The sequence below is a fragment of the Ranitomeya variabilis genome, chromosome 2, assembly GCF_051348905.1.
Source record: "Ranitomeya variabilis isolate aRanVar5 chromosome 2, aRanVar5.hap1, whole genome shotgun sequence".
NCBI classification, from domain to species: Eukaryota; Metazoa; Chordata; class Amphibia; order Anura; family Dendrobatidae; genus Ranitomeya; species Ranitomeya variabilis.
This window is the reverse complement of record NC_135233.1, coordinates 1,078,988,257-1,079,000,646: the sequence shown is the minus strand read 5'-3', so window position 1 is coordinate 1,079,000,646 and position 12,390 is coordinate 1,078,988,257. Positions and strand designations below refer to the sequence as shown.

General features: G+C 42.4%; 1 protein-coding gene across 1 annotated transcript in view; it reads right to left on the bottom strand.

Annotated features, from left to right (window-relative positions):
• The window catches only part of LOC143808713 (cytochrome P450 2K4-like), a 29,896-nt gene extending 26,488 nt beyond the window's left edge, over window positions 1-3,408 (bottom strand). The window contains exons 1-3 of the mRNA XM_077291643.1: window positions 3,284-3,408; window positions 1,253-1,440; window positions 871-1,033 (exon numbers count right to left, since the gene is read on the bottom strand). Of these exons, the coding sequence (XP_077147758.1) occupies window positions 871-1,033; window positions 1,253-1,426 (337 nt within the window). The 5' untranslated portion in view covers window positions 1,427-1,440; window positions 3,284-3,408. The remainder of the gene's footprint in view (window positions 1-870; window positions 1,034-1,252; window positions 1,441-3,283) is intronic.
• Between the last annotated feature and the right edge of the window lie 8,982 nt (window positions 3,409-12,390).

Here is a 12,390-nt window from a genome sequence, read left to right as displayed (position 1 = left end):
TATCATGAAGGGACTTTTTAAAGTGTCATGCAATGTTTGTGTCATGACTCTGGATGGGCTGTTTCTGGCTCCGTTCTGGTCAGGTCTGGGTTAAATTTGTTTGCCTCTCTTTGGTTCTGGGGTGGCTATTTAATGCTCATGGTTCCTGGGTTCTGAGTTGGTTATACCTCCGTCTACCAGTTTTGAGATAGCTGACCCAGGTTATTCATCTGTAATCGTTGTGCCTCTGTGCATGTGTGCCTTGCTGTGTATGACCCGGTTTGCTCCCTAAGTACTGCCCCTGTTTTCTTCTTGGTACTTACCTGTCTGTCCTGGCTTTCTGACCCCTTAGCTTGTCTCTGACTAATCTGCTTTTTTTTGCCCCTTGGTACCTCTCTCCTGTCTGGTTCCCAACCCTCGGCTTGTCTTTTGGCCACGTCTCTGTCTTAGTACTCTGTGTCCTGCGTTTCTTGCAGACCCTTCGTTCTCGCACTGTAGCTCCACCCCTACCATCCCTGCAGTGATCACGTGACCTGCCTAGTTCAGGTCCTGTGTGCACTGCGTGCCTCATTTCTCCCTCTCCCTAACGCCCCCTTAGGCTGCCTTTCTACGACAACAGGCAGCGTGATTACAGTTTGATAAGTATAGCACATCTTTCCCCTTTTCTCCTCAAGGGACTCGTCTCATTTGACACAGTCAAAATAAAAATTAATAGGCTCAATTCAAAAGGTTTTAAAAATGGCAAAACATTTTTATAAATGCGTCTAAAAAGAAAAAAATTGACACAAATGCAAAAAAAAAATAGGCTTAAATCAAATGGTAATTCCCTCCATGATATATACGAAAATTTGCCACAATGTCCAACTACAAACTGCAATTCCCTGGACTTACCATGATCCTTTATTGACTTAGTGAACAAAGGAGTGTCGGGTCGGTCGGAGAACACATCGGCATTGTTGATCATAGCATCTTTGATGGTGTCGTAACCACATAGGAGCACTAATTTTTTCATTCCCATGTGGACACTGAAGACTGGGCCGTACTGCTTAGATAACTGTAAAGACAAATATGAAGATTTTGCTTCTTTTACACAGAACTTACGATAGGCTACAGTCTAGTTACCCTGGTGGCCCCGTGAATAAAAGTGAGGGTCCAGAATCAGAAAAATTTTCAAATCAAAATCAAAGATAAGCACCAAATGATGGAGAAGAAAAGAGGTCAAAAATTACTTTGGAAGAGAATGGAGCACTTTACTGAAAAAATGTACCCTTACCTGGTAAAACGTTTTATGAGGTTTCGACATATCCAACGAGAGGATATTCCCAAGGATTGGTAAAGGCTTTGGCCCAGGGGGGAAATTTTTATATTTTCCTTTTTTTTGATTGTTGAAAGCTTTGGCTAAGAAGATGATGAAAACGACGGACAGGAGAACAGTGACGAGCTCCATGTTGGAGGCGAGATCTGCATGATATAGAGAGGGAAAATAACAGAGAACTGACTTTTATATTCTGTACATGTAAATTAACGAGTACATTTAAATACGTGTAACATTTCAGACTACTAACAAACTCATTATTATTTCCTTATGCTTTCTACTTTTGCTAAGAAAATGAATATTGGTAAGGGCGCAGTCAGACAGCTGTATAAATCAGACGGCAATGCTGGGACTGGCCAGTGGCTCTCTCGACAGCTGCATAGAAATTTATGAAGCGATCACACTTGATTCTGGAGAGCCTCCAGGGTTAAGGTCAGACGAGTTTGCTGCCAAACAAGCACAGTGATACTGGTGTTTTTAAACCAAGAATTGAAACTTCTGGCAGTGTGGACAGGTGCCAAGTCCTGCTGGAGAATTAAATTTCCATCTCCAAAAAGCTTGTCGACAGAGGGAAGCATGAAGAGCTCTAAAATTTCCTGATAGATGGCTGCGCTGACTTTGGTCTTGATAAAACACAGTGGACCTACACCAGCAGGTGGCATGGCTCCCCAAACCATCACTGATTGTGGATTCTTCACACTAGACCTTGTATATCAAGGTCCCAGAGTCTGGAGGAAGAGTGGAGAGGCCACAATTCAAGCTGCTTGAGGTCTAGTGTGAAATTTCCACAATCAGTGATAGTTTGTGGAGCCATGTCATCTGCTGGTGTAGGTCCACTGTGTTTTATCAAGACCAACGTCAGCGCAGCCGTCTACCAGGAAATTATAGAGCACTTCATGCTTCCCTCTGCGGACAAGCTTTATGGAGATGGAAATTTCAGGACTTGGCCACTGTCCACACTGCCAAAAGTACCAATACCTGGTTTGAAAACAACAGTATAACTGTGCTTGATTGGCCAGCAAACTCACGTGACCTTAACCACATAGAGAATCTATAGAATATTGTCAAAAGGGAGATGAGAGACACCAGACCCAACAATGCAGATGAGCTGAAGGCTGCTATCAAAGCAACCTGGGCTTCCATAACCCCTCAGCAGTGCCACAGGCTGATCGCCTCCATGCCACGCCGCATTGATGCAGTAATTGATGTAAAAGGAGCCTCATCCAAGTAGTGAGTGCATTTACTGAACATACATTTCAGTAGGCCAACATTTCAGATTATAAAATCATTTTTTCAAACTGGTGTTATAAAGCATTCTAATTTACTGAGATAATGACTTTTGGGTTTTCATTGGCTGTAAGCCATAATCATCAACATCAACAGAAATAAACACGGGAAATAGATCACTCTGTGTGTAATGACTCTCTAATGACTCTCTATATATGAGATTCACTTTTTGTATTGAAGAACTGAAATAAATTAGCTTTTTGATGATATTCTAATTTTCGCGAAGCACCTGTACAATCTTGGCAGCTAGCATTGTGTCCTTGGACTGATCATACTTTGTTGTTCGCTGTTTGCATCATTTTCTTTTCATCCAGTAAAAAAAAAAAAACTTATTTTGGGATAAAATAGTTTTATGTAAAATTGGCAAAAATTGAAAACTGAGACAAAAAAATGAGTTTGTCACCTCTCCAGGGGCAAGGACCTTTTGGACTTTGTTATGCATCTCCATGTACTAAGGCATTTGATGACTCAACAAAGCATAGGAATATTTATTGCAGGAATTCTTGGACTTTATTATTTTTCCTGCTGAAGTCTAACTCTGTAAAGTTCTGGGGTGCAATGCAAAATATCATCTTGTGCTATAGCAGAGGGGTATTGGCCTCACTCAGTCAGCAGAACTCTGAGACAATGGCAATCTCTGACCTCACATTCTTGGTTCAATAACATTAATCTTCATGAAAAAGTTAAGACTTTTGTTCTTACTTGAGGTTGATTTTCTTGGACGGGACAAAGGACACAACGCTCCGATCCGGTCTTTTCACTTCTCTCTGTGCGGGGAGAATACTGCGGCATAAAACAGTCACTTAAGCTTATATTTAACCTGGGGACGTCCTACTCCACCCGCGCAGTTAACCCTTACATTTCCAAATGAACAGAAGCCGGCACCTACAGGAATATCTCAGTGTTATAAGTTGCAGATGCAATAAAGTGGGAAGACAGCTCACTGTAAAGAAGAAGCGCTCATTAGAGACCAGCAAATCAGTTTGAGCTGAATCTAATTGGTCTTGAATTATTGGGGAAAAAAACCCTCAGATTTGCTTTAAATCAATTTTTTTACGGCTCCCTAATTCTATCCGATAAAATGTTGGTTTCACATTAAATATCTTCAACCACAGATCTGAATGCGGCCAGGAATAATACAGAATAATTTAGAAATTGTATAAAAGAATGCATTTAAAAAAAGACAAAATAATAATAAAAAAAGAATTAAGAGATGAATCCACACACATGAAAAGAGTTGGACATTATGAATCACTGACATGAAGGGCAGGTGGAAACGATCGTATTTTCAGTCCGAATCGCATCGAAATTGCAGGGTGCAGAATTTGTATCTAATTCTTGCATCGCTCTTGGCCAAGCAAGTCAATGAGTCCGTGGAAACTATCAGACTGCAGTCGGATGACATCCGAGTGCCGTCTGATTTCCACGGACTGATAGAATAGAGAAGATGGAGAATTTTATTTAGAATTTTTTTTCTATATTCTCCTCATCCAAGAAAAATGGATCACACTGTTATTAGAGTGTGTTTAGCATAATCAGCCCAATTTTCTCAGAGGAGATAAATACCATCGTCAGGGTAGGTTCATAAGAATGTCTAAAAAAATCATCAGACTTTTATTCAGAAAACTTGGACAATTTTTCCTCACTTATAATTCATGTGCAATCTGGTTTTTTTCACAGCAGCAACTATTAAAAATTTGCAAGACCATTAAGGCCACATTCACACTATCAGTATTTGGTCAGTATTTTACATCAGTATTTGTAAGCCAAAACCAGGAGTGGAAAAATCAGAGGAAAAATCTAATAGGATCTCGTCACCATTTCTGTATTTGTCATCCACTCCTGGTTTTGGCTTACAAATACTGATGTAAAATACTGAGCAAATACTGAACGTGGCCTTATGCTTCCCTATTTTAAAGAACTGCAATATATCCCTTAAAAAAAAAAAAAGCTATATGGAAGTTCCAGGCGGGATCCAGGCAGAATTGTAATAAATTACAGCGATAATGGTGTTAAATACAATCAGTATAAACAATAGTGAATATCAGGAAAAAAAAAATTGTATGCATGACAAAAATAAAACAGGACCAGTGAACTGCATCAAGGGAGTCCAGATATCCACCCTAGCCAATGCACGTTTCGCACAGCGCGCTTCATCTAGGGGTCAAAGAACAATGTATGAAACATGCGTTGTGCAGGGGAAGATAGAGACTGCTGTGCTGCACTGACGGTAATTTAATTATTGTTTTTGTTAAAAATAAAAGATGTATATATATTTTTCTTCAGCCCTCCTACACATGTCCTGATGCTTCTGCCAGTGCCCTGATTAGCTCTTCTGTATTCTATCTTCTATCTACAGGGTGGGCCATTTATAAAGATGCAATCCAAAATGGCCGACTTCAAAATGGCCACCATGGTCACCACCCATCTTGAAAAGCTTCCCCCCTCCCATATACTAATGAGCCACAAACAGGAATATCACCAACCATTCCCATTTTATTTAGGTGTATCCATATACATGGCCCACCCTGTACGTTCCAGGCCTCCAGCCATTTCCATGTAGGTTCTCTGTTCATTAGGCGACATAGCACAACACACTTAAATGAACTGTATCCTGCCCCATGTGATTGTGTGCCGCACAATAGATGTCATTAACGTCAATGACATGCATCCCACCCAACTGGAACATTGTGGGCTCCAGTGAGTAGAAGACAAAAATAGAAGTGGCTGGAGACCTGGAATGAAACGAGAAGATAGAAAACAGAAGAGCCGATAGGAGGATCAGCAGTGGCAGGAATGGGAGGGGTTGATGAGAGGTGGGTTAAAAAAAGAAAAAATCACTCTGGCTGTTACAATTCACATTTTATTTATTCAATGCAAATTGAATGTCCAAATACAAAAATACAAAAAATAAAATTTCCGATATTTGCTTGACTCTTATGTTCAGCTATCCACAGCAATGGTGTACCGCTACATGTGGGGGTCATTATACAGTGTGGAGGGTTATGTGGGGGCCAGTTATACTATGTGGAGGGATGAGGAGTATGGAGGGCTATAATACTGAATGGAGGGCTGTGTGGGGACCACCCTCTTATGTACATGGTTTCATACCGCGAGGGAGGACTGCGTCAGGCCATAATACTGTGTGTGGGGACTGCTGGGGCCATCTTACTGTGCTGGGATCACTGTGGTGGGAAGACTGTAGGGTCATCACAATGTGCATGTGGAGGAATTCACGGTGGGCTATCATACTGTGTTTGTGGGACACTTTTGTTGGCATATTTTATGGAGGCCACAAAGGGGTTATTTTTGTGTGTGGGAACACTAAGAGGCAGAATGTCCAACAGGGGACGGTAGTGTGACCAAACTGGTACATGCAATCAAAATGCTAGAGTATATATGAAAGTATAGAAAGGGCATTGATAATTTTTCAGTTCAGGTACACCCCCCTCCTTACAAAAAAAAACATTAGATACAGGGTGTCTTATATATGAAATCAAGGTAAGATCAGAAATCCAATACATGCCACACTTGCGGGTCAGGGAGCGTCACCAGGAAGACACGCTTCACAGGAGGCAGGTGATAGTGACATGCGACACATACGTCATGAGCGGCTCCAACTCAGGTCACCAAGGATTGGTGGGCGCTTTATTTAAATACACAAACGCCCCCCACCCAGACATGCCCCGGGAAGAAGCTGGTGGCGAAACGCACGTCGAGAGGATATACATTCATATATACTCTAGCATTTTGATATATCAGTTTGGTCACACTAGCGTCCCCTGTTGGACATTCTGCTTTTTTAAATGTTTTATAAATATTTTGTTATCTCAATAAATACAAAAATGTCAGTCCTCGGTCTTCTATATTAAGTCTGAGTTGGTTGTCTGATTTATATGGGAAGCGCCATTTGTGATTATATGTGGATATTGTGAATATTTTTTTACATATGTTTCCTAAGATGATATAAGGGGTCAGCGGCAGATCACATTGTATCTTCTGTTCCTGGGACCTAATTTTTCAACTTTGCCACTAGAGCCCCTTTCCCACCAATCACCTTGCAGCTACTTTCTGTTTGTCAAAAGATTTATCCTTGGTCAAAATTCGATTTTTTGGGGTTCCACCATCTGACATCCCCATAAGCTCTTACAGGGTCCTGTGGTCGCAAGATATACACAACATGTGGAGTTGAAAAAACGTGGTTCTGTACACCACCTAGAGGCCGCTCTTGGTTACTGTAGCTCAGTTTTTATTGAGGTGACTGTGCGTGTTGAGCTGCGGTATCTGAGATCGGCCTCTACACAGTGTATGGGGCTGCGCTGTTTCGGTTGTGTACATTGAGAGCGTCCAGCCATGGTGGCTCCTGCTGACAGCCGAGGTGGCTAAATCAAACACAACTACCTTGCCATGGTTGTATATATGGAGAACTTGTAAATGATGGTCACATAAAATTAGAAGGCAGCTTTAGAATAAGACCCCAAAATCAAAATTACTGGTGGGCCCTCGGCACCATGATCTCACGCCGCAGATTAAACTTGTTTTTCACCAAGGATTATGTAATCCATACACAGAAATAGAATGTTACTGTATGTAGTAAACGTCAATATGAAGAAAACTCATCTCACCTCTCAGTATTATCTGCCTTCCCTCCCACAGAGAAGCTGATCGGACTGGTTCCAGCTCAGCCCCTGCTGTAAATAGCTTGGTGTCACTGAGTCACCGAACATGAATACAGAAGAAGTGAATTGGATTCTAGGCTTTGTTTTCATTGAGGTACAAGTCATATGGCCATGTAATCCGGACACAGCACACGGACTGGCCAGCGGCTCTACCCACTGGAACGTGACAGCTGAATAGAAATACATGAACCTGTCATGTTTGAGTTGGGAGAGCCACTGGCCAGTATGAGCATTGGGTTCCGATCTCACGTAAATTTATACGTCCGTCTGACTACACCTTAATCCAGCAAAATAACAATCAGGTTAGATAATTTTGAGGGCTGGAAAGAAGTAAAAAATATTAAAAGATTGCACTACCCAGTACTAGAACAGCCCCTGATCCATCTTCTCATGGTAGCGTTCTGCTCAGTCCTCCTCTAGGTTCCTCCAGTCTCCGGATCTTCCAGCAGTGATTGAACCTAAAATACATATGAACTGTGGGTGAGCGATGAACTATGGTGGAAGGACGGAGGGCAGCCCTAGGACAGGTGAGTGTAGTCTTTTAAAATATTTTTACTCCTTCCTTCCCCTACATTTATTATGCTATGTGGTCTGGAAAGACCTCAGATTGTAACACCAGCAGAAAGGGCCATTTTAATTTGGAACAAATTGTATTTGGAGCAAAACAAATCTGTTGGGCAATTTGAACACATCTGCTTGCTCATCTCTAAACATAAAAAATGATAGATGATAGAGAGATAATAGATAGATAATAGATAGATAACACAGGTCTGCGACTAAAAAGCTGTTTGATTATTTTCATCTAATTTCCATGTATTTTGGTTTGCTGAAAACGAAAAAATATTGAAAAAAATCCTGGACGTCAGGATTTGCCACAAATTGCAAAATTCTCTTCAAATTTGGTATATTTTTCTTAATTTTTGATTGATGAAACCTGCATAAAATCACTTCCAAAAATTGACGAATGCTTCAAATACTTGGTCACCAAGTTTCCAGGCCTCTCGGAGGCAAAATTGAAGGAAGGTGTGTTCGTCGGACCAGACATAAGAAGGCTTATAGCTGATCAAGAGTTTATCAATACCATGACGCATCCTCAAAAAGAAGGGTGGTTTGCATTTAAAGAGGTCGTAGAGATATATTTATGCAATAACAAAGACCCTGACTACAAAAAAATCGTCGGACGAATGCTGAAAGCATTTCAAACTTTAGGTTGCCTGATGAGTTTGAAAGTGCATTTCCTCCATTCCCACCTTGACAACTTTCCTGAAAATTTGGGAGCTGTAAGTGAAGAGCAAGGTGAACGATTCCACCAGGACATTAAAGAGATGGAAAGAAGATACCAGGAAAGATGGAGCATCACAATGTTGGACACTTCAGAGAGACATTCCAGATGCTACTCACAAGCGTAAATGTACCAAGAGAAGCCTCACAGGGAAGAAGAATCAATTTTAGAGTGTTAGAGAGCTCATTGCAGTTAGAAAATGATTTTCATGAAACATTTGTAATAAAAAATTAATTTTATGAGTTTATTTTCATTTATTATGAGGTATTGTCTTATTTATCATAGTTACTTAAATTGTCAGAAATTTGATGTCCTATGACAAAATGGAGGTCATTTTCAGATTCAGCGCACTTAAAAACATTACGTGGAATAACCAAAACAGCTCTTGAAGAAATTTTTTTTGCAGACCTGTGTAATAGATAGATGATAGATAATAGACAGATAGATAGATAATAGATTATAGATAGATAAATAGATAGATAAATGGATAATAGATAGATAGATAGATAGGTAGATAGGTAGATAGATAGATAGATAGATAGATAGATAGATAATAGATAGATAGATAGATGATAGATAGATAGATAGATAGATAGATAGATAGATAGATAGATAATAGATAGATAGATAGATAATAGATGATAGATAATAGATGATAGATAGATAATATATTGATAATAGATGATAGATAGATAGATAGATAGATAGATAGATAGATAGATAGATAGATAGATAGATAGATAATAGATTGATAATAGATGATAGATATATTACAGAGAACTCACTTTACCTTATTTCATGAAATAAACTTGTCTCACCCCTTTGCAAAAAAAGCTCTGTTCACCTCTCCCTATGAGGATGACATATGATCCTTACGCCCTGCGTTCTGCAGTCTCCTGTCACTGTGTTTATCTCTACTGTCTAGTTCCTGTCTTGCATAATAGTAATTTCTATGATTTACAACAGAAACATCAGATACAATTAAGTATATTTAGTTCTATAAAAAAAGTAGGTGGCAAACTGATCAAGGGCATTAATATCATGGGGTAGTTCATAAACTGTTTAGCAGCCCAGCGTTGGTTGGTACAATTACTTTTGTTGCATTAAGAAAATCTCTGCAGGATTCTCTTAATTTAGGACCTCACACATAATAGTTGACACTCTACAGGAGAGAGGATCCAGCACATAAGAGCTGACACTCTACAGGAGAGAGGACCCTGCACATAAGAGCTGACACTACAGGAGAGATGACCCTGCCCAAAAGAGCTGAAACTCTACAGAAGAGAGGACCCTGCACATAAGAGCTGACACTCTACAGGAGAGATGACCCTGCACATAAGAGCTGACACTCTACAGGAGAGAGGACCCTGCACATAAGAGCTGACACTGTACAGGAGAGAGGATCCTGCACATAAGAGCTGACACTCTACAGGAGAGAGGACCCTGCACATAAGAGCTGACACTGTACAGGAGAAAGGACCCTGCACATAAGAGCTGATGCTCTACAGGAGAGAGGACCCTGCACATAAGAGCTGACACTACAGGAGAGATGACCCTGCACATAAGAGCTGACACTACAGAAGAGAGGACCCTGCACATAAGAGCTGACACTCTACAGGAGAGAGGACCTGCACATAAGAGCTGACACTCTACAGGAGAGAGGATCCTGCACATAAGAGCTGACACTCTACAGGAGAAAGGACCCTGCACATAAGAGCTGATGCTCTACAGGAGAGAGGACCCTGCACATAAGAGCTGACACTACAGGAGAGATGACCCTGCACATAAGAGCTGACACTACAGAAGAGAGGACCCTGCACATAAGAGCTGACACTCTACAGGAGAGAGGACCTGCACATAAGAGCTGACACTGTAAGGAGAGAGTACCCTGCACATAAGAGCTGACACTGTACAGGAGAGAGGCCCCTGCCCATAAGAGCTGACACTCTACAGGAGAGAGGATCCTGCACATAAGAGCTGACACTCTACAGGAGAGAGTACCCTGCACATAAGAGCTGACACTGTACAGGAGAGAGGCCCCTGCCCATAAGAGCTGACACTCTACAGGAGAGAGGATCCTGCACATAAGAGCTGACACTCTACAGGAGAGAGAACCCTGCACATAAGAGCTGATGCTCTACAGGAGAGAGGATCCTGCACATAAGAGCTGACACTCTACAGGAGAGAGGATCCTGCACATAAGAGCTGACACTCTACAGGAGAGAGGATCCTGCACATAAGAGCTGACACTCTACAGGAGAGAGAACCCTGCACATAAGAGCTGATGCTCTACAGGAGAGAGGATCCTGCACATAAGAGCTGACACTCTACAGGAGAGAGGACCCTGCACATAAGAGCTGACACTACAGGAGAGATGACCCTGCCCAAAAGAGCTGAAACTCTACAGAAGAGAGGACCCTGCACATAAGAGCTGACACTCTACAGGAGAGATGACCCTGCACATAAGAGCTGACACTCTACAGGAGAGAGGACCCTGCACATAAGAGCTGACACTCTACAGGAGAGAGGACCCTGCACATAAGAGCTGACACTGTACAGGAGAGAGGATCCTGCACATAAGAGCTGACACTCTACAGGAGAAAGGACCCTGCACATAAGAGCTGATGCTCTACAGGAGAGAGGACCCTGCACATAAGAGCTGACACTACAGGAGAGATGACCCTGCACATAAGAGCTGACACTACAGAAGAGAGGACCCTGCACATAAGAGCTGACACTCTACAGGAGAGAGGACCTGCACATAAGAGCTGACACTGTAAGGAGAGAGTACCCTGCACATAAGAGCTGACACTGTACAGGAGAGAGGCCCCTGCCCATAAGAGCTGACACTCTACAGGAGAGAGGATCCTGCACATAAGAGCTGACACTCTACAGGAGAGAGTACCCTGCACATAAGAGCTGACACTGTACAGGAGAGAGGCCCCTGCACATAAGAGCTGATGCTCTACAGGAGAGAGGATCCTGCACATAAGAGCTGACACTCTACAGGAGAGAGGATCCTGCACATAAGAGCTGACACTCTACAGGAGAGAGGATCCTGCACATAAGAGCTGATACTCATCAGGAGAGAGGACCCTGCACATAAGAGCTGATGCTCTACAGGAGAGAGGATCCTGCACATAAGAGCTGACACTCTACAGGAGAGAGGACCCTGCACATAAGAGTTGACACTCTACAGGAGAGAGGACCCTGCACATAAGATCTGACACTGTACAGGAGAGAGGACCCTGCACATAAGAGCTGACACTCTACAGGAGAGAGGACCCTGCACATAAGAGCTTACACTCTACAGGAGAGAGGACCCTGCACATAAGAGCTGACACTCTACAGGAGAGAGGACCCTGCACATAAGAGCTGACACTCTACAGGAGAGAGGATCCTGCACATAAGAGCTGACACTCTACAGGAGAGAGGACCCTGCACATAAGAGCTGACACTCTACAGGAGAGAGGACCCTGCACATAAGAGCTGACACTCTACAGGAGAGAGGATCCTGCCCATAAGAGCTGACACTCTACAGGAGAGAGGACCCTGCACATAAGAGCTGACACTCTACAGGAGAGAGGACCCTGCACATAAGAGCTGATGCTCTACAGGAGAGAGGATCCTGCACATAAGAGCTGACACTCTACAGGAGAGAGGACTCTGCACATAAGAGCTGACACTCTACAGGAGAGAGGACCCTGCACATAAGATCTGACACTCTACAGGAGAGAGGACCCTGCACATAAGAGCTGACACTCTACAGGAGAGAGGACGCTGCCCATAAGATCTGACACTCTACAGCAGAGAGAACTCGATACATAAGAGGCTTTCAGTCCATATTT